We start from the raw sequence: 23,626 nt of genomic DNA, 5'->3' as shown, positions 1-23,626 counted from the left end.
TTCAGTTCAATTCAATGTTTTTGTACAGCACTAAATTACAGGAAAATCATCTCAAGGCACTTTACAATACCCAACAAATCCCTTAAAGGAAAAACTCCCTCTAATAGAAGAAACCTCCAGCAGAACCAGGATCAGTTTAGGTGGCCATCTGCTTCGACAGGTTGAGGTGAGTGGACAGAGGAGAGGGGGAAAAAAAAAAAAAAAGCAACAATAAACAACAAACAGACACTGCAGGTTTGTGGGGCAAGTAACTGCATATCAGCAATATACAGCTCCAGGACCAGGGACACCTGCAGAAGGAACAGAAAGAGAGAGAGGGAGGGGGGATTATCCATTTTTGTTCAAGGCACGATGGTAGGTGAAAAGTCATGAGATCATGTTTGATAGTAGTCCATTCAATAGACCACTTCAATGGACCACTTTTACCATCCCCAGATTCATATTGCTTTAATGACTAAAACAAGGCACATTAAATTAATCTTAATTGTAAATTCACCTTTAATGATACTCAAGAAAAATAATGAAAATCTCAAAATCCAAATGAGAACACTGTTCATAGAACACATCAGTAAGTGTTTCCTAGTAGCACATTTATCTTTATCTTTATAATCTTAGTCATCAGGTAATTTATGCATCTATCAAACAAATGCAATCTGCATCAAAACCAAAGTGATTACCATCACTGATAACTGTACCATAACTGAGGATCATACTTAGTCAACTGTACAGAATAAAACAAAGAAATAAACAAGTGCAAATAGAAAGTCCAAAACCTTGTAACTTTAACACAAACTGATAGCTCATAAATTAGTAAATCATAATAATCAGAGCATTGCTTTATACAGAATGAGAGAGTGGTGCAAGAAGTGGTCCTGCTCCATACACAACAGCAGATCCCTCAGCATCAACCGAGTCATTCTCTGGACACCCTGTCTGGGCAGCAGAAGCACCTGACAAATGCACACACAGACACACACATAAAAATATAAGTAACCAAAATGCCCTATATATACATATACAGTGGGTACAGAAAGTATTCAGACCCCTTTAAATTTTTCACTCTTTGTGTCATTGCAGCCATTTGCCAAAATCAAAAAAGTTCATTTTATTTCTCATTAATGTACACTCAGCACCCCATCTTGACAGAAAAAAACAGAAATGTAGAAATTTTTGCAAATTTATTAAAAAAGAAAAACTGAAATATCACATGGTCATAAGTATTCAGATTCTTTGCAGTGACACTCATATTTAACTCACATGTCCATTTCTTCTGATCTTCCTTGAGATGGTTCTGCTCCTTCATTGGAGTCCAGCTGTGTTTAATTAAACTGATTGGACTTGATTAGGAAAGGTACACACCTGTCTATATAAGACCTTACAGCTGACAGTGCATGTTAGAGCAAATGAGAATCATGAGGTTGAAGGAACTGCCCAAGGAGCTCAGAAACAGAATTGTGGCAAGGCACAGATTTGGCCAAGGTTACAAAAGAATTTCTGCAGTACTCAAGGTTCCTAAGAGCACAGTGGCCTCCATAATCCTCAAATGGAAAAAGTTTGGGACGACCAGAACTCTTCCTAGACCTGGCCGTCCAGCCAAACTGAGCAATCGTGGGAGAAGAGCCTTAGTGAGAGAGGTAAAGAAGAACCCAAAGATCACTGTGGCTGAGCTCCAGAGATGCTGTAGGGAGATGGGAGAAAGTTCCACAAAGTCAACTATCACTGCAGCCCTCCACCAGTTGGGGCATTATGGCAGAGTGGCCCGACGGAAGCCTCTCCTCAGTGCAAGACACATGAAAGCCCGCATAGAGTTTGCCAAAAAACACATGAAGGACTCCCAGACTATGACAAATAAGATTCTCTGGTCTGATGAGACCAAGATTGAACTTTTTGGTGTTAATTCTAAGCGGTATGTGTGGAGAAAACCAGGCACTGCTCATCACCTGCCCAATACAATCCCTACAGTGAAACATGGTGGTGGGAGCATCATGTTGTGGGGGTGTTTTTCAGCTGCAGGGACAGGACGACTGGTTGCAATTGAAGGAAAGATGAATGTAGCCAAGTACAGATATATCCTGGAAGAAAACCTCTTCCAGAGTGCTCAGGACCTCAGACTGGGCCGAAGGTTCACCTTTCAACAGGACAATGACCCTAAGCACACAGCTAAAATAACAAAGGAGTGGCTTCGGAACAACTCTGTGACCGTTCTTGACTGGCCCAGCCAGAGCCCTGACCTAAACCCAATTGAGCATCTCTGGAGAGACCTGAAAATGGCTGTCCACCAACGTTCACCATCCAACCTGACAGAACTGGAGAGGATCTGCAAAGAAGAATGGCAGAGGATCCCCAAATCCAGGTGTGAAAAACTTGTTGCATCATTCCCAAGAAGACTCATGGCTGTACTAGCTCAAAAGGGTGCTTCTACTCAATACTGAGCACAAGGTCTGAATTCTTATGACCATGTGATATTTCAGTTTTTCTTTTTTAATAAATTTGCAAAAATTTCTACATTTCTGGTTTTTTCTGTGGTGCTGAGTGAGAAATTAATGAGAAATAAAATGAACTTTTTTGATTTTGGCAAATGGCTGCAATGACACAAAGAGTGAAAAATTTAAAAGGGGTCTGAATACTTTCCGTACCCACTGTACATTTGAGACTGTTTTCATGGATGATAGAAGACAAGTGTATACCCTGACAATGAGGCTCGTCTTACGGCAAGTGTTGAACACAGATATTGGTAAAAGGTTTTTACTATATGGCAAAGACTTAAAATGGATAAGCTGGGGGAGTATTTCAACACTTTTACCTTTACTAGTTCACAAATTCTGAGCATGTGCAGTAACACATGCTAAAGAGTTACAAAGACTAATTGTACAAAGAGATATTCACTTGCTTCCACTCTAACCACTCTGCCATCCTGTCATCACTGTGTGCTCTGCCAGCTGAGGTAAAGGAAGCCCTGTGGCTGTAAGTGTAAAGAGGGGTGGCAGACTGCCAGCACTGCTCGTTCAAAGGCAGTGGGAAGTGTGTGCAGTTAGAGAGTTCTCATCTTTAAACCTACAGCCTCTGGGACTAGGATTTAAACACAGAGAATTAAAATATTAAATTAACAGTTTAACACATGCTAAGCATGGTGAGGTATGGGTTTCCTGTGAGTCTGTGCTTGCCCTGATTCTATCAACCTGCAGTAATACAAAACTAGTTTTCCTCTAGTTTATATCCATTGTTAGTGGTGGTGTATTTATTTTTGTTGATTTTTTTCCAGTCTTCATACGTGTGGTGTTTCACATTGGTTTGGTGAAAGGTTTCTGGGTCCCCCCCCCATCTGTTTCATTCAGTTCCATCTGTTTAATGATCTATCTAAATTTAGATGCTTCTCCATAATGCTGAATGTCATGTCAAGATGCAAGTAAATTAATTTGTCAAAAAATAGAAAAAGCAAATACATCCAATTTAGTCCTAACAAGAAAAAAAAAAAATCATGGTTCCTTCCCCCTTGTAAGAGGTGCTTCTCTGAACATAGAACTCTCTCTCTCTCTCTCTCTCTCACACACACACACACACACACACACACACACACACACACACACACACACACACACACCAACCTGGCTCTCCTCCACAGTTCTCTTCCTGCGAGGCCCAATGGCAGCCAATGCAGTGAGGTTGGTCTCTCTTTGCTGCAGCTGAGCTTCTTCTATTTGTCGTAACTGTAAAGCCAAGACTTGGTATGAATTGTTGAAAATGTGATGAGCAACACAGCTATTCATACATTTTAATTTTCACATTTTTAAAAACTGCGTGACTGGGCACTTACTGTAAAATACAACACAGTGTATGTATGTTGTATGTAAGTTACAGGAATAAATCAAGTTATGAATGTAACTACAGTTCTTTGAATTCTGGATGACCACCAGAGACATGCACAAAGCCAAGACCTTAAGTCCTGAGGAAATTTCACTCATTGCAACTCAGTCTGAGATAAAGATGTAGATAATCCACTTGAGGCAACAGGATGAAATGTGGCCATATTAATCCCATAGTGGCTGGGTACAGAAATTTCTCATGTGGCTGGAGGTGGTCACCTTTAGATTCATGACCACAGAAAACAAAACAAAAAAAAAAAAAAAAAACCTGGCGATGATTCCACTAACAATGAAAAAGAAGTGATGAGCCAAATCAACTAGAAATAAGATGTAGTGTGAGTGACCTTACATTATACTTTATTCACAATATCTAAACCTTAAAAATGCTTAATTTCCACAGCTTGAGGTAAAAATAGTGAACTCAATCTCATGTAGTTTTTACAAATTTAATACAAGGTTTGTTCTTTCTCAGGGAACACATTTTATTTACTGTTGGCATCAACTCTAAACTAAAAAACAGCCTTGATTAATATCACTTCCAATTATCTCACATCTACTCAAGCAAGTGCAAGTGTGTGTGCAGGAATAGGCTTGGAAAATTGTAATGAGTGTATGGTGCAGTGGTTGACATGGTGTGGGAGACACAGCACCCTGAGAAGGAAAAAAAAAGCCCTCCATAGTGTTTATCAGCGTCTTAAATGGTAACACTTTTCCCAAAAACAATGAAGAATGACAGTATTTAATTCCAACATCTCTCACACAGCTAAAAGTGAATGCAGGTGGTGTGAGTGTTGAATAAGGTGACCAGAGAAGGCAGAATGGCAGAATGTGTCTGGCAAAACAGTAATTTCCAGTGCCCTCTGTGCACCCAGTGACCCTGGCAATATAGGCATGTGTTCATAGAAGAGATCTGATACAAAAAAATATATTCAGATTTTCACAGTATTAGAAGAATACACAGGGAGGTGCCTGAATGTTTGTCATACTGTGAATATATTACTGGCTTGAAGGAAAAATTACATTTGAGAAGAAGATCTGGCTATAATTTGCTGCTTCACTATCTGTCACCAATTTCCCTCATCACCAAAAATGTAGATATGCATGATTCAAATTTCAACGTTTAGAATAAGGGCCTAGGTTGCTGTAAAACACACATAATGAAACAAGTGCACACCTCTTTGGCTCTTTGCTTGAGCTGCTGATGCTGTGGATCCTCAGTGTGTGAGCGACTCTGTGATCACAGACAGACAGATTGGAGTTAGGAAGCAGCATTTAAATAAAGGCAGAAACCATGTCAGCAGATAAAAGTTTTGGATAAAAAGCAGGTGTGGCATTGAAATGTATATTTAAGAATAAAAACAATCTTGTTTTGTACTATTTGTATCTTGGTACAAGTCTATCCTTGTTCAGAAAAGAAAAATGGTTGTTTAAAGACCATTTCAATGGAACAACAGCACAGTTTCATTCTGGTCAAGCTTACTCTAGCCAAACACAACAGTGTCTCTCTCTCCTCTTCATCTTTCCTCCTCTTCTTCAAACTCTCCACTTCTTCCAGGAAACGAAGCTGAGAGCGTACATCACTTGCTTTGACATGCCACAGGTCATCCTATTACCACACACAAATATGCAAGTTAACAAGGGCTTTCTTTCTGTCCGCACAACAGCCGGCATAAGCAGCATTTTGACAAGATGTTATTTGAAATGAACAGAAAAACACTGGGACATTCAGCCAATAGGATAAACTGAAAATGTCAAATATCACTGATGACATTTGTGATACCACCAAGAGTAACTACTTAAAAATGCACAGAAATAAAGTAACATTCACCAATGTGTAGTAATTTAACATGGTCAGAGAACACTGCCATTACACATGGTTGTCATTGATTAGAATCATATGTAAATTACACCCAGCTACTAGAGAATTAACACATCTCTATACCAGTGGTTCCCAACCCTGGTCCTCAAGGAACACTGCCCTGCTTGTTTTCCAACTATCCCAGCCCTACCCATTGCTGACTACCTGGAGAACCAACTGGGGAGATCTAAATGCATGCACAGACATACTGGGAGCATGGTATACATCAGGGTCTAAATAAATACATTACTCAACCATAAGGCAATGTGGTAGGTATCCACTGTCACTGTTTTGGGTCTGCGTCAGACTTTTGTACCTTGAAGGTTGCTTTGCGGTGTTGTGCCATCACTGAGAGATTCTCCAGCAGTCCACGGAGACACTCCTGAGTAGCATGAGAAACCAGAGCCACCACCTCAGGTGCAACATCAGTTATTCCCATTGCCTGCCCTAACATCAGATATAAATATTATTTTAAAACTGATAAAAACCAAAAACTGTATTTAATAAATAGCTCAAACACATGCAACCACATTAACCTGTGACTTGAATAAATACAATTCAGTGGCATCTGGCATAATACTGTTTACACTCTAAACATGGTTGGCACTATTTCCATAAATATAGTTTATTTCGGTTATGTACTTTGAGTATGACAAAGAGAAAATGTGCCTGTTATGTAGCTCATTTGTTTATTATGAAAGATTAAATTATTGTATCACAGAAAGAATGTTACATATTAAGTCCAGTGGCTGGCCCAGTATGGCTCATGTACCTATCTGAAGGATCCGGCTGAGCATTGCTTTAGGTGAGAGGAAGGGCTGATCATAGCATGACTGCACCACAGAGCCAACCATGGTTGTCAGGATCTGTGCATTCTCCTCTCTCAAGTTGACTCCAGCCATGGAGGCTACATCATTAATGTCATCATCTTCTCTGGTAAACACACACAGACACACACACAAATGCATAACTCCGCTAAGTCAAGTCACCCCTCACACTTGAGTCAAAAGAAATTAACTGTATGTGTTACTTGTAAGATCCTGCACTGTCCTTGAATGCAAATTTGATAGATTGAGGTGGATCTTGCTTCAGGGAAAAAGTTCCTATAAAAAGAGAGAAATGCAAAGTTATGTGGACCAAAAAAAAAAAAAAGGAAAAAAAAAAAATCTGCACTGATCGGACATTTAACTCAATCAGTTTTCAAATTACAAACATTATTTTAAATAAAATTTATTTGCAAATCACCAAGTTACAATAAAAATCATCTCAACCCCCTTGGCCATCTGCCTCAACCAGTTGGGGTGAGCGGATAGAGAAGAAAAGAACAGCACCAATAAACAACAAATAAACACTGTGCAGGTTGATGGGGCCATTAAATGCACATCAGTAATATACAGCTCCAGGACCAGGGACACCTGCAGAAGGTACAGAGAGAGAGAGCACAAACTACGGGAGAGAGAAGGCACAAAGTTAGTACCATTCAATGATAACATATACAGTGGGTACGGAAAGTATATATAAGTATATAATATACCCCTTTAAATTTTTCACTCTTTGTCATTGTAGCCAAGAAAGTTCATTTTATTTCTCATTATCTTGACAGAAAAAAACAGAAATGTAGAAATTTTTGCAAATTCATTAAAAAAGAAAAACTGAAATATCACATGGTCATAAGTATTCAGACCCTGTGCTCAGTATTGAGTAGAAGCACCCTTTTGAGCTAGTACAGCCATGAGTCTTCTTGGGAATGATGCAACAAGTTTTTCACACCTGGTTTTGGGGATCCTCTGCCATTCTTCCTTGCAGATCCTCTCCAGTTCTGTCAGGTTGGATGGTGAACGTTGGTGGACAGCCATTTTCAGGTCTCTCCAGAGATGCTCAATTGGGTTTAGGTCTCTGGCTGGGCCAGTCAAGAACGGTCACAGAGTTGTTCCGAAGCCACTCCTTTGTTATTTTAGCTGTGTGCTTAGGGTCATTGTCCTGTTGAAAGGTGAACCTTCGGCCCAGTCTGAGGTCCTGAGCACTCTGGAAGAGGTTTTCTTCCAGGATATCTCTGTACTTGGCCGTGCTCTTAGGAACCTTGAGTGCTGCAGAAATTCTTTTGTAACCTTGGCCAGATCTGTGCCTTGCCACAGTTCTGTCTCTGAGCTCCTTGGGCAGTTCCTTCGACCTCATGATTCTCATTTGCTCTGACATGCACTGTGAGCTGTAAGGTCTTACATAGACAGGTGTGTGCCTTTCCTAATCAAGTCCAATCAGTTTAATTAAACACAGCTGGACTCCAATGAAGGAGCAGAACCATCGTGCGGGTTGGGTGGTGCGATCGAGGGCCGGTTTGCGTGATGCCTCAACTGCCTCCGGGACTAAATATGGACATTCCCCTCGGTTTTCGGTGTCATGGCGCCTTCTGGGCCCGATCTACGGCTGTCTGGTTCCAGTTGTGGGTTTCTTGGAGGACGAGGGGCCTCAGTTTCGGTATCTGGTGGCTCCCCGTCTCCGCCCTCGTGGAATAAATCTTCGACACCTGAGGCTACTGCCCCATGTCCCGCCAGCTGTTGGATTTCAGGTCCAGAATCTATTTCCCATCAGGTTTGGCTTGCTAAATGTCAGATCATTGACTAATAAATCTTTTATACTCAAAACATGGATTTCTTCTGTATGACTGAAACATGGCTTACAGTCGAAGACTCCATGGCTTTTTTTGAATTTTTGCCACCTGGCTGTGGCTATTTTAATTTTCCAAGGACATCAGGCAGAGGAGGAGGTATGTCGATTGTTTTTAAGGAGGACTTTAAATGTAAGCAACCTTCCTTTATATCTACATTTCACAGTTTCGAACTGGCCGCTACTGAAATCGGTCGGTCTAATCCTGTGCTGTCATCTATCGGCCTCCTAGATATAATAAGGATTTTATTAATGACTTTTCTGACTTCCTTTCCGAGATTATGCCGAATTACGACCGTGTCCTCATTCTTGGAGATTTTAATATTCATGTGTGTTGCCCTGATAAACCCTTGGTGAAGGACCTCTTAAGTATTGCTGATTCTTTTAATTTGGTGCAGTCTGTTATTGGCCCTACGCACAAACAAGGCCACACGTTGGACCTTGTTTTTTCTTTTGGCCTGCCCGTACTCAACTTGGAGATTGGCGACCCAGTACTTTCCGATCATATGCCGGTTTTATTTGAGGTGGGGTTTTCCACCCCCACCGTCAAAATCCCTGCTCCTGCTCGACGCTGCCGGGCATTGAACTCCTCTTCTGCTGGTTGCTTTTCTGCTGCTTTCGAGTGCCTTGGTCCCCCCACCTGCCTCCATCTCCGCTCACTGTGACGACTTAACTACCTGGTTTTATTCTTCCTGTCTCTCTGTCCTGGATTCTGTGGCCCCATTTATGACCAAGCGGCCAAAAGCAAAATCTGACCCATGGCTCAATGATGGAACCCGAGCTCTCAGGCGGCAGTGTCGCAAAGCTGAGCGTACGTGGAGAAGGGACAAACTGCAAGTTTCTCTCCAAATATGGAAGGACTGCTGGAATAACTACCAGAACACTGTTAAAGAGTCCAGAAGGCTACATTTCTCAAATCTCATTTCCTCAAACTGTCACAACTTACGAGTGCTTTTTAATACTATTGATTCTGTTTTTCATGGTCCACAGTCTACTTGCTTAGAAGCTTCTGTTGAGTTGTGTAATGACTTCCTTCAGTTTTTTGTGGATAAGGTTGCCACCATTAGGTCTCTTATCTCACTGCCTGTTTCTGCTCCTTCTGTGTCTGTTCCTTGTTGTGCTGTCTTTTTTGTTCAATTCCAACCAATATCTATGTCACAACTAGAGGATGTGGTTGGCTCTCTGAATCCCTCAGGCTCCCCACGTGATCCAGCTCCCCCGTGGTTTTTTAAAGAAGTTTTTCCCTGCGTAGGCAAATTGGTCCTTAACATTATTAACAATAGTCTATCGTTTGGTGTTGTTCCTTCTAATTTTAAACATGCGGTAGTGCAACCGCTTATAAAGAAACAGAGTCTGGATCCATCTGTGTTGGCTAACTATAGACCTATTTCTAGACTACCGTTTTTTTCAAAGGTTTTAGAAAAAGTTGTTTATGCTCAACTGAAAGCGTTTTTGGATGAGCATGAGATTCTAGAGATCTTTCAGTCCGGTTTTAAACCACACCACAGCACAGAGTCAGCTTTAATTAAAGTTTTTAGTGATATTTTTACTTGTTCTGATACTGGCGATTTCGTGTATATATGTGTATATATATATATATATATATATATGTAAATTCTTTGTTTTGGTGTACGGCATTTTGTGTCAGCTCTTGCTGTTCTTAAAGCGCCTTATAAATAAAAGTATTATTATTATCTCAAGGAGGATCAGAAGAAATGGACAGCATGTGAGTTAAATATGAGTGTCACTGCAAAGGGACTGAATACTTATGACCATGTGATATTCAGTTTTTCTATTTTAATAAATTTGCAAAAATTTCTACATTTCTGTTTTTTTCTGTCAAGATGGGGTGCTGAGTGTACATTAATGAGAAATAAAATGAACTTTTGTGATTTTGGCAAATGGCTGCAATGACACAAAGTAAAAAATTTAAAGGGGTCTGAATACTTTCCGTACCCACTGTAAATGTATGGAGACCTTTATCTGGATATACTATCTTTAAATCACATGTGATCATGATTCATTTGCATCTAAATCTAATTTAAGCAATGTCATTATCACAATTCTACCTGCATTGTGATTGGTTTCCAGTTTGCAAATTGAGACGGCACATCTGGTAGACCTGACTTGTATTCAGAATGCAAGTTCTCTGTGCATTGATATGGGATGTAAGGTAAGATATCCAGAAACAGATCATGTTCTGTTCCATGCAATGGAGGGAAAAAAAAAAAAAAAAAAAAATCAGTGTAGCAGAGCCTTTACAATTATTTAACCGTGACATGTTAAAGTGTGGTTAATCTTGAAATCAGGTCATCTAGTGAGAGCCTGCATTAGCAGGAGATGCAATTTTGTAAGATGTGGGGTGGGGTGGTGGTGGTTGGTAACCTACCACCATATACATCACCTGCTAGCAGTTCAGCCAATAGCAAAATTCTGTTGTAGCCAGTAGAGGGCAGTCCCTATGCATATTTGTAACAATATGTAGAATTAAAATATTTTCACTAAAATTTTAAGATTTGGACCTGAACCAATCAACAATGTTATTAGATGCCAGAAATGTTCAAAAGTCATTTTTTGGAAGTCCAAGTCTCAAGCTTACAATGAACAATGCCTGTTGCATGCTGTGCAGACTGCAAAGCTAGTAACAAGCTAACATTAGATAGCCGATGTTGAGCTAAACAAAGTGTTGACTGAGGGACTTGTCCGGGTGTGTTTTAAGGTGCATAGTAAAATTAGATGTGGTTGACCTAAATTTTTTTTATATACTGCACACCTTGCATATTGCTGTTTGCTTGGTTAGGCTTTGTATGAAGTCATAATAACCAAATGTGATAAACCAGTGACTGTGTGGTTAACACTGCTGCCTCACAACAAGAAGGTTCCTGGTTTAAAACCTGGCAGGGGCATTTCTGTGTGGAGTTTGCTTGCGTGGGTTTTCTCAGGGTATTCTGGCTTTCTCCCACAGTTCAAAAACATGTATGTCAAGTTGATTGGTGATTCTAAATCCGCCATAAGAGTGAGTGTGAGTGTGTGCGGTTGTTTGTATGTGGCCCTGCGATAGACTGGTGACCTGTGCAGGGTGTGCCTCCAACAAATCCCTGTGACCCTGAATAGGAATAAGCAAGTATAGGTAATGAATGGACGGACACATAACAAACTGGACTGCACTTGCCTGGATGCTGGCCATGTTCACAACACAAATTCGAATTTACTGCAGTTTACAGTCATCAGTGACAAGGTGTGCCAAGAATGGGTTGTGCTCACTACCAAATAAAGGACAGAAATACACCTTTGCTGCATCTATTCTGTCACTCATTTACCAGACGAAGAAGAAAATAAACATATTGACTGTCAGAAATTTCGGTTAATTTGTAAAAATAAAATAAATATATATACATTGTTCAGGAGTACCAAACATCAAGTCCGAGTTGAGTCTCAAGTACTTTGAGGACAAGTGTCAAGTTACTGTCTGTGCAACTCAAGTGCATAGGGACTCCAAGTCGCAGATTCGAGTCCCCATCTCAGCCCCCTTATACTTACATATACTTTGGTTTTCAGGTGGAAAAGTGTTTTTTGGGTTTAGTTACTCTTTGAAATGAAATTAAACTTCACAATAAAAATAATCAATAATGAATTGAAACAGCAACACCCATGAGCATATCACATTGCTGAATTGTAAAGTTGTACTGAATTGTTGTGCTGAATTGTAAAGTTGTACACTGATTTTTTTTATAACTGTTACCTGTAAAGTGTTTTCCAGACTGGACTACTGTGTGTTTGGGAGAAAATCTGCTGTTCTTAAAGGTGTAATTTCTGGATTGGGCTAGTGACGTCGGACTGGGTATCACAGTCGCTCGTTGAGGTTGCTGAATAACCTGCAATTCAAGGGCAATCATTAAGACTTGTATTCAAATGTGGCATCTATACACATAGCTAAATGTGTTGTCATCAAAACAGAAAAAAATATTTTTCTCTGAATTAAAGGTTCCAATGTGCAATATTCAGTGATCTATTAGCAGAAATTGAATACAGCATTCATAAATATTTTGCCATCACCAGAAAATACCAATCACTGCATTTTCTTAATGTTAGAATGAGCCTTTTACATCTACTTAGAGAACAGGCCTCCTTTCACTGAGGCAGCCATGTTGCACCATGTTTCTACAGCATGGGATGATAATGGGAAAGTGGGTCGTGAGGGGTGCTTAGAAGGTTACATTCTGCAATCTCACCTCTAGATGCTGCTAAATGTTTTACATTTTACACATTCAAGTTGAAACTGACAAAGTTAATTGACATCCACTATATTGCTTTTGATTTTCAATATAACGTCAAATTACAACAAATGAAAGTGGCTTAGGTAAAATCATTAGGAGCTTCAACGTGATATTTTATCGAAAACCCTTTTCAGACTGTCTGCAATCAAACACTTTTTGTAGCTCTTGAAGAATAACGCCAGCCATTTTCTATGTTAATAGAAATTTTAACAATCCTGCCAACCTGAACTAAAACTAACAAATTTCATCTAGTCATGATTATCTGTCTATTTTAGATTATTAACACACCATCAGGTGTCTCAATAACCCCAGGTTCATTATTCAGATGTCTGTGCAGGACAAAAATCCCACTAGAGTTCATGAAGTAAGTAAAAGAGTTCAATGCTACGATTAAGTGATCAACATTTTTTCATTAGCTGCTTTGCTGAATAATCACTATATAATATTTTATAATAACATTACTTGTCTTTCGTTTTCCTGACGGTCGTGTAATGTGTGAAGGTCCGACTGGGGGTATGGGCAATTGATGTACCAGGGCAGTATACTTACTTTAATGTTAGCTCCTTCACCTACATGTTGTGCACACTGCTTAGTGAGCCTGTATGTCACAGGTTACAGGTATCAGGCTGCACTATTTATAATTATTCTAACAAAACTGGTGTGCCATTGTTTTAACTTAGAAGATGTTGGTGCCTCTATGGTGCCTCTCTAGCCTGTGGAAAAGCAAACGGGTTCTTAGAAGGTTTGCAAGGTAAAAAAGCTCTGGTCTGGCTCTTAGTTCATATTGGCTGAAAAGGGGCAACAGAGCTCTGATCTGGGCAGTGTGAAGTCAGTGTAGGATCACATGAGGAGACAGAAGACAGCCTGAATCTACAGATGAACTACTTCAGTGTCTTTAAGGTGTTACCTGTTTGAAAAAGCTGCAGTTAAAAAAAAGAAATTGCTGTTAAAGGAGCCAGTACATCAGATTTGATGCAGCACCTGCAGGATCACCACCCAGCTTTGCACAGCGAAGTAAAGGTAATACATAACTATATTAAATTACATGCCAAGTTACTTAATGAAGCATAGAGGTTGTAAGGAATTAACAATAAATGTGTCACAATCAATAACTGGCTTTCAGTGCATTGTAAACAAAGCATCTAAACGTTAGTCTATGGAAGACAGAATGCAGTTCTCATGAACATTTAATGTTACATCTTGTTGCTTCCTCCCATATGTGTTGAGAAAATGTTGGGCTTTGTAAGTTGATATGCCAGGAGTAAAACACTAACATAACATCAGGAGCTTGTAAACTTCCAGTAGCGGCTCTACCTCAGTTCCAAAAGAAATGTAGAAAGAATATACAAACTGAAAACATGAAATAATTTTGTGATCCATTTCCATTTGTTAATTTCAAAAGGGAAATACTGACAGACCTTTTAAATCTTTAATACCAAAGGGAGAGGTGGATTTTGTCTTTATTATTCTGTGCCGTATTATTTGGTTACTGTGTGGTTTCTGTTTCAAAAGGCAGCAACAAATAATACTAAAACCTAATGAGTGTTCAGGTAATTTTATACATTAGCTGTGTTGTAAAATTAATGAATGCATAATAATTGTGAAACCAGGATTATTTCTCACTCTAGTCGTAGCAACAAAATCTATAATTGTTGCATCTCTAGTGACCACATTAGACAACCTGACATTTCTGTACCTGCTGACTGGTCATGAGGCTTGGTCCTGTGTCAGTGATGGACTGCTTTATTGTGGAAGACAAGGTATTGGGGTTACGGGTGGCGGTTGAAGCTTGCTGAATAAATAACCGGGGGTCTGCTGTAAGGCGACGCACTGCAGGAATACTTTTCTAGTGGCAATAAGGAAAGAAATCATGATTTAAGCCAAATTCCATTTTGGCCACAGAAGGCTTTACACATTTTTATATTGAAATTAATTTAATTTTCTTCAGTAAAACAGCATAGATTGCTGGTACAACAAATCTTATACTGAATTACTGACTTACTTTGAGAAATGGCACCAAACATGGCTGTGGAGTGGACTTCAACTCATTATAGAGATGTCCTGTAAACTCGTCTGCTTCTAGCTTCCCTTCCTGTAGGGCAAAAGGATACAAACATCAACAGAAGATACTTTTCCAGTTGTTGCCACAACTACGATTTTACTTTTTGATTGTTCAGTTTGTGACATGAAATGTAACTATACATCGTCTATGTTGAAAATAATGGGTTTAATGTTCTCTATCCTACTTTCCAATGAAAAAAATATTTCACCAACATACAGTGGTGTGAAAAAGTGTTGGCCCCCTTCCTGATTTCTTATTTTGCATGTTTGTCACACTTTAATCCCTTGCCTCAGTTAAGGTCACTGTTCATGACTCCACCATAAGAAAGAGACTGGGCAAAAATAGTCTGCATGGCAGAGTTCCAAGACGAAAACCGCTGCTGAGCGAAAAGAACATAAAAGCTCATCTCAGTTTTGCCAGAAAACATCTTGATGATCCCCAAGATGATGGTTGAAAAATTTCAGAAAAAGAACATCATACCAACAGTAAAATATGGTGGTGGTAGTGTGATGGTCTGGGGCTGTTTTGCTGCTTCAGGACCTGGAAGTCTTGCTATGATAAATGGAACCATGAATTCTGCTGTCTACCAAAAAATCCTGAAGGAGAATGTCCGGCCATCTGTTTGTGACCTCAAGCTGAAGCGAACTTGGGTTCTGCAGCAGGACAATGATCCAAAACACACCAGCAAGTCCACCTCTGAATGGCTCAAGAAAAACAAAATGAAGACAAAGTCCTGACCTGAATCCAATTGAGATGCTGTGGCATGTCCTTAAAAAGGCGGTTCATGCTCGAAAACCCTCCAATGCGGATGAATTACAACAATTCTGCAAAGATGAGTGGGCCAAAGTTCCACCACAGTGCTGTAACAGACTCATTACAAGTTATCGCAAATGCTTGATTGCAGTTGTTGCTGCAAAGGGTGGCCCAACCAGTTATTAGGTTTAGTGGGCAAACACTGTTCACACAGGGCCATGTAGTTTTGGATTTTGTTTTTCCTTAATAATAAAAACCTTCATTTAAAAACTGCATGATGTGTATACTTGCGTTATCTTTGGCTAATATTTAAATTTGTTTGATGATCTGAAACTAAGTGTGACAAACATGCAAAAAAAAAAAAAAAAGTCAGGAAGGGGGCCAACACTTTTTCACACCACTGTATATGATGCACCATGTGCTTCTGGATCTAAACATTTACATATATTTCACATATTAAAAGATTACGTTACCATACTAATGTAATAAATGACACCAGCTCCTTTTATAGGGAGACATACCAGTAGACCCCTGACCAGTCCCTTGACATTGTTAGCCATATTGGCAGATTTGGCATCACTGGAAGCCAGCTTGATCAGAGTTATCAGGAAGTTCTTGCACTTTTTCACACTTTCCAGCATCTCCTGGTGGTGAAATGTCAGTTAACAGGCAATTTTGATGATTTTTTGGATACACTGCACTTGTCGCACAAATGATGCACCAGTGTTTAAGCAATTATTGTCTGGGTTCATTATATCACTTTACATTAACCTGTTTCACCTTGAAAACATGCATATAAGAACGGCTAAAGACAGTTCAGTGACACATAAGCTAATGACTGGTAAATGTATAAATTGTCGATGCATAAATTGCTGCTGCATCTATTGTGACAAAATTATCTGAGTATATGAAACTTTTTTCCTGAGGAAAGAACACAGGATTAAAACTACGCATTCAAGTGCTTAGGAGATGGTCACCATGAACAACGAATGGATCTCAAACCATGAAATCTACAAAATATGGGACTTCACTACTTTGAAACATAGGAACATTCAGAGGGTTGGAGTTAGTGTACTATTTTGACTACATACAGTATTGTTCAAAATAATAGCAGTAATGTGACTAACCAGAATAATCCAGGTTTTTAGTATATTTTTTATTGCTATATGGCAAACAAGTTACCAGTAGGTGGAGTAGATTCTCAGAAAACAAACAAGACCCAGCATTCATGATATGTACACTCTTAAGGCTGTGCAATTGGGCAATTAGTTGAAAGGGGTGTGTTAAAAAAAATAGCAGTGTTTGCCGTTGACTGTACAAACTCAAAACTATTTTGTACAAACGTTTTTGTTTCTAGGATTTAGCAATCCTGTGAATCACTAAACTAATATTTAGTTGTATGACCACAGTTTTTTATAACTGCTTCACATCTGTGTGGCATGGAGTCAACCAACTTGTGGCACGTTTCAGCTGTTATTCCACTCCATGATTCTTTAACAACATTCCACAATTCATTTACATTTCTTGTCTTCACTGTGGCTTGAATTCAGAGTTTGGGGGTCGTCTCAAACTGTCTAGGGCTCTTGGACCCAAAAAGAACAATTTTACTCTCATCAGTCCACAAAATGTTCCTCCATTTCTCTTTAGGCCAGTTGCGTTCTTTGGCAAATTGTAACCTCTTCTGCACATGCCTTTTTTTTTTCTTAAACAGAGGGACTTTGCGGGGGATTCTTGAAAATAGATTAGCTTCACACAGACGTCTTCTAACTGTCACAGTACTTACAGGTAACTCCAGACTGTCTTTGATCATCCTGGAGCTGATTATTGGCTGAGCCTTTGCCATTCTGGTTATTCTTCGATCCATTTTGATGGTTGTCTTCCATTTTCTTCCACATCTCTCTGGTTTTGCCCTCCATTTTAAGGCATTGGAGATCATTTTAGCTGAACAGTCTAATTTTTTGCACCTCTTTATAGGTTTTCCCCTCTCCAATTAACTTTTTAATCAAAGTACGCTTCTTCTTCTGAACAGTGTCTTGAACAACCCATTTTACTCAGGCTTTCAAATGCATGTTCAACAAGTGCTGGCTTCATCCTTAAATAGGGGCCACCTGATTCACACCTGTTTATTCACAAAATTGATGACCTCACTGATTGAATGCCACACTGCTATTTTTTTGAACACACCCCTTTCAACTAATTGCCCAATTGCACAGCCTTAAGAGCGTGCATATCATGAATGCTGGGTCTTGTTTGTTTTCTGAGAATCTACTGCACCTACTGGTAACTTGTTTGCCATGTAGCAATAAAAAATATACTAAAAACCTGGATTATTCTGGTTAGTCACATTACTGCTATTATTTTGAACAATACTGTATGATGTAAAATTGAAAGCGTGATTATATGTTATCTTTGTGCAACTGTGCGAAACTTTGCCAATCCATTTTAGCTCATTTAACCAACAATACAACACAAAAATAAACTTTAAATGCAAAATGCAGTAGATATAGTTTGCTGGTGAGTTGCATCTATGCCCTTAACAAATTCAAATCCAAACTGAAGATAAGTGCTGGTCCTCACCTGACTAAATGTGGTTGGTGGCTCCTTTTTGATTTCTGTGACATCAGTGCAAGGCTGACTCTCGTGTTCAGTCACAGCAGCAAAGGTTTGGACTACAGCTGGTTTGGGAGTTACACCAATAACCTGAACAACACAGCTTATACAGTGACCCCAAAATTTAAAACAGGACCAGATAAAACTGCCCAAACATAAGGTAGCAGGCATACTGAGTGGTAAATGATGCAAAGATGAAATGTGCTCTGACGGGTTGACTTGAGTCAGTCTCACATGTACAGAAGCATCTCAATAAATTAGAATATCACCAAAAAGTTGATTTATTTCAGTAGTTCAATTCAGAAAGTTAAACTCATATATTAAATAGCTTCATTACACACTGACTGATATATTTCAAGGGTTAGTTTCTTTTAATTTTAATTATTATAACAGCAGATGAAAACTCAAAATTCAGTATCTCAGGAAATTAGAATATTACTCATGACCATTAAAAAAAAAAAAGAAAAGGATTTTTAACACAGAAATGTTGGGCTACTGAAAAGTATGAATGTATACAGCACTCAATACTTGGTCCGTGCTCCAGTCTGTTGCACTGCTTAGGTGTTATGGAAACCCAGGTTGCTCTGATAGCGGTCTTCAGCTTTTCTGCATTGTGGGTCTGGTGTCTCACATCTTCCTCTTCACAATATCCTATGGGATTTAGGTCAGGCTGGCCAATCAAGCACAGAGATACCATGGTCCTTAAACCAGATATTGGTACTTTTGGCAGTGTGGCCAGGTGCCAAGTCCTGCTGGAAAATGAAATCAGCATCTCCATAAAGCTAGTCAGCAAAGGGAAGCATGAAGTGCTCTAAAATTTCCTGGAAGATGGCTGCACTGATCTTGGACCTGATAAAACATAGTGGATGAAGACCGGCAGATGACATGGCTCCCCAAACCACCACTGATTGGGGAAACTTTACACTGGCTCAAGCAACTTGGATTCTGTGCCTCTTCTCTCTTCCTCCAGACTCTGGGACCTTCATTTCCAAATGAAATGCAAAATTTTCTTTCATTTGAAAACAGGACTTTGCACAACTAAGCAACAGTCCAGTCCTTTTTGTCCTTAGCCCAGGTAAGACGCCTCTGAGGTTGTCTCTGGTTCAAGAGTGGCTTGACACAAGGAATGTGACAGTTATAGCCTGTGTCTGCGTGTGGTGGTCTTGAAGCACTGACTCCAGCTGCAGTCCACTCCTGGAGGATCTCCCCCAAACTGTTGAATGGGCTTTGTTTCGCAATCCGCTCAAATCTGCAGTTATCCCTGTAGCTTGTGTACCTTTTTCAAACACATTTTCCCCTTCCATTTAACTTTGCATTAATGTGCTTCCATACAGCACTCTGAAAATCCAGCTTCTTTAGCAATGACCTTTTGTGTCTTACTCTCCTTTTGCATGGTGTCAATGATCATCTTCCGGACAACTGTCAGGTCAGTAGTCTTCCCCATGATGTGTGGCCTACTGAACCACACAGAGACTGTTCAAAGGCTCAGGAAACCTTTGTAGGTGTTTTGAGTTAATTAGAGTGACACCAGTCTCCAATATGACAATTACAATATTCTAATTTTTGGAGATACTGAATTTTGGGTTTTCATTATCTGTAAGTTGCAATAATCAAAATTGAAAGATTTGATGATATTCTCATTTATTGAGATGCACCTATATAAACATGTATGTTTGTGCACCACACTCGTATTCTGTCTCAAACATACAGCTGAAATGCTTAACTGACAAAGCACTGTTATGCACTAATACCACCTCAACAATAAATATTGTCATGTTTTAATATTGCGAGATCTTATAGCATAATATTTTAGTTAAAAACAAACTTGACTTTTTTTTTTTAAAAGGTAACCATTTGCACATAGCTTGGTTTGATAAAACTCTACCTAAACCTCTATAAAGATGGCATGAGCATCTGTCCATAAAGCTCTTCGGGGCTGTCATCTGAAAACATTACTTTCTATTTGTAATCTCTGCTATCTAAAAACTTTGGTTCTCTCACAACCACTAGACTGAGAAATAGTGTATGTTAATGGCTGCTAAAATACATGAATATTAAATAAACAGATCGATTTTCATAAACAAATATGACACACCATAAAAATAAAAAAGGCATGACACACGCTTGTTAAAAAAGGCTTTGTATTGATAGCTTGATGTTTTGCTCAGACGTGACTTTTGGAAGATACCTCATCATATATATATATATATATATATATATATATATATATAGTTACACTGAAGTGGGAATTTTTTGCCAATAGAAAGTGCAAAGGGGTTGTGCAAAGTGCGCATCTCCATGTATTTTGACTGCTTACTAAAAATAAATGACCATATTCTTATTTATATTTACAAAGAGCTTCTCCATCATAATTCTTAGTTTGTTTTTGGCAGGTGATTTGCATGTGACAATGCTTATTTGCTCATAAGCATTGCAGTGCATGGCCTACTGTTAATGACTGTAAACTTATACCTTTACCACAGCTGTCTTCTGGACAGGTGCTGGCTGGCAACTATGAGGGGCTGCGATCCTGATCACTGTAACCTTCTCATTACTTTTATTTCCAGCTGCTGCAGAACCCTAACATCCAGACATGACCGCTCAATAAGACCATGGGAGTACAAATAAATTATCACAGCATTCTTATACTTCAGTTTACCAAAAAATGAAAGTAGCAGTGCACACAACCTGAGGGGCCAGAATTCTGGGTGCTTCACTACTGACAACTCTTGAACCCTGTTGAGCCTGTGCCAAAGCCTGCTGGGATACGAACATCAGCTGACCACTGTCGGTGTGAATTAACATCATACCTACAACAATTAGAGTGCAGAGCAACTACTGTAAGTTTGTATAATTGCGCACCACACAGACAAACAGCAGGTATGTAAACAACAATGCAGATATAAATATATAAAAATTTAAATTAAAAATGCAATAGTACCAAATGTGCAACATGAGCTATATAACCATACACAGCTATAAACAATTAGGACAAATATCTAGACTACAAACACTGGTCTGCTACAACTCACCTGAAGGTATCTGGATATTGGCTGGGAGGTGTGAAGAAGCAGCCTGTGGCAATCGAGGAGTCACAGTATTTGGCTGTGGACCTGCTGTTCTCGGCACAGTTATCACCACCGTCTTTCCTGGGGTTGTGGCCTGGGCCATGGGGGCCACCTGACTCAAAGGTGGTTTTGATACATGTTGGCTGTTAGCATTCACTCCTCCTGGTGTGGCCACCTTTGATATCACCATGATTGAGGGAGAGGAAGTCTGAGCCCTTGGGCCTGGCACTGCAGAGGAGGTAGTTTGGTAATCCTGACCAGTGGGAATGACTTTGGGTGGGGCAAAGGTGGAGTCACACTTTGAGACAGCTACAGCACTGGGTGTGGGCTGCACAACAGTGATGGAGTCACCTTTTGCTGGGACCCGTAATACCTTGACCTGAATGGAGGAATCTCCATGTTTTGCTTCACTACAGGACTCCAGTCTTTTGGTTTCAACAACCACATGATTTGTAGCCATAACCATTTCTGAATGGAAAAACAATATTATTTTATATGGTATCCAGAATTATGACAAGCTAAATTCATAAAACACCAAAATATGTTATCTGCAGATTTATGAATCAAATAATTTTAATACTAATTTGAGCTATTTGATCACGACTGAATTTCATATAGCCTACTGGATAATAACCAGTCTAATATAGCTACAATAATAAAACACATGACACTAAACATTAAGAAACTAGAATTAAGCTAGGATCAGTTATCATCACTGATAAACCCAACAAAGCTTTTCTTTGCTTTAAACTGTTCTTTGCCTTAGAAGTTATGAGTTTGGATGTTCGTGCGCGCTTCCACGTGGTGCAGACAGATCGCGGCAGGGAGGCAGAACCTGGCATAACGCCACCGATAGTCTTACATTTAGTAGTTTCACAAATGCTAAGTTCCGACATTATTCAGAAATGTAGCCACTCACCCTAACGTAAACATACTTTTGTTACTTTCTAATTCACCAACTGTTAATCTTAAACAAGCTAATTTACAAGGTAAACGTTAACATTAAAGTTAGCTAGCGTTAACGTTAGCTAGCTAGCTAACGTCAAGTTATTGAGCAAAGAACTGAGTTAGGTTAGCATTTTTAAATAAAACGTTTTTATATACATGCAAGTTATGTTTGCCGATTTATTAACTAAGTTAACGTTGAATGTTTTTTTTTATCTGGGACAAAGCCGCAAGATCTTATAAACGTTAACGCTAAACAGTATTCAAAGACAGTATGAATATTAGCGTTGACATTAAGCTAGTTGTGCGATCCCTGTCGCAGCCAAAGTTAAAATACAGCCAAGCGTTATTTTATGCAAAGGAGCCGATTTGCTTGTCTTATCCTTAGGGCGAGATACGCTACTAAGGATTTACTTACATAAGCAAAGCAAAAAGCTTTGTCAAAGACGAAAAGCGAAGCGACGAGCTCACCAGATGGCAGAACCTGCTTCCTGCCCCCACCTGACTGCATCTGGTTCACACAGGAAAGACATACGAAATAAATCACAAATGCAGAGTTTGTGAGTTCACAATATGTAGCAAATGAATATGAGGTGTAAATAAGATATATATATATATGAAGATGATGTGACCAAAAGTTTGTGCTCGGTGCACTTTTATTCTAGGACAGACAGGTTTTTTTACCCATTGTACTGCATCCTCACAGAGGCAGTGATTAATAGTTCCTTCAACTCAAACTATTTCATGCTGCCAAAACCAAAGTAATGTTACTTTGTAATGCAACGCGGGAAAGCGTTTGGATTGAGAGTGGAAGAAATAAGGTTTTCTGCTCCAGCCACTTGGAAATGTTAGTAGAAGGGAATTAAATTAAAGAAGTATCCCAGACGGAATTCAAGGCTAATGTAAAGACTTCTGTTACCAGCTGTCCTTGATTTTACTTCACTGCTCTTACCTAATATTGATAGATGCTGTTTTATCCTTATTTCTTGATGTCTCATTCATTATCCCCCTGTTTTTTAATAACGTGGCATAAATTGAGTGAAACTTTACAATCTGAGATTAATTAGTCACGGACGTATAACTGAAAATAGGCAGTATCCATGAATAGGTTACCGTGTCTTCACAAGCAGCACAGAACTTAAAAGTTCACATTTTTATCCAAATCTACTTTAAACAGAACTTATATAACTATTGACGATTGTTGAACGTATTCAGTTACCAAACTTTTTTTTCTTTTTTTTTTACTAGGCCTAACACATACACATACACATGCTTTCTGTTAGTGGAGGAGCTGCGAAGTATGGAAATGTCTCACTGAAGGGAACAGCTCATTGAAGTTACTCTACGCCCTCTGCTGGAGACATGTATTATGCAGGATATAACTTTACATCTCACTGGAATATCAGTAGATCCCTGTGACCCTGGTTAGATAGCTGGTATAGATAATGAAAGGATGGATGGAATATCAGTGGTCCCGATATAATATATACTGTTGTATGGTCATAATGTGTGAACAAAACCATTGC

At 39.3% G+C, this 23,626-nt stretch overlaps 1 protein-coding gene across 1 annotated transcript; it reads right to left on the bottom strand.

The window, feature by feature from the left end:
- Window positions 1–608: 608 nt before the first annotated feature.
- On the bottom strand, window positions 609–22,593 carry LOC113139582 (transcription initiation factor TFIID subunit 4-like). The gene is made up of 13 exons (XM_026322881.2): window positions 22,572–22,593; window positions 21,120–21,623; window positions 20,776–20,897; window positions 14,665–14,754; window positions 14,359–14,508; window positions 12,128–12,260; window positions 6,752–6,893; window positions 6,494–6,654; window positions 6,038–6,168; window positions 5,344–5,469; window positions 5,038–5,094; window positions 3,594–3,707; window positions 609–950 (listed from the first exon to the last, which is right to left on the bottom strand). The coding sequence occupies exons 2-13, from the start codon at window positions 21,619–21,621 to the stop codon at window positions 825–827; spliced, it is 1,854 nt and encodes a 617-aa protein (XP_026178666.1). The 5' UTR covers window positions 21,622–21,623; window positions 22,572–22,593; the 3' UTR covers window positions 609–824.
- Between the last annotated feature and the right edge of the window lie 1,033 nt (window positions 22,594–23,626).

This window comes from Mastacembelus armatus, chromosome 4 (assembly GCF_900324485.2).
Source record: "Mastacembelus armatus chromosome 4, fMasArm1.2, whole genome shotgun sequence".
In the NCBI taxonomy this organism is placed as follows: Eukaryota; Metazoa; Chordata; class Actinopteri; order Synbranchiformes; family Mastacembelidae; genus Mastacembelus; species Mastacembelus armatus.
This window is presented reverse-complemented; position numbering and strand designations above follow the sequence as displayed.

Excerpts from the sequence above, each read along its gene's own strand:
- LOC113139582 (XM_026322881.2), bottom strand. The coding sequence starts at position 21,621 with ATGGTTATGGCTACAAATCATGTGGTTGTTGAAACCAAAAGACTGGAG. Across the intron at positions 12,261-14,358 it reads GCCTCATGACCAGTCAGCAG|GTTATTCAGCAACCTCAACG; the intron begins GTACAGAAATGT and ends CTTGAATTGCAG. Across the intron at positions 951-3,593 it reads AGAGCCAGGTTGGTGTGTGT|GTGCTTCTGCTGCCCAGACA; the intron begins GTGTGTGTGTGT and ends TGCATTTGTCAG.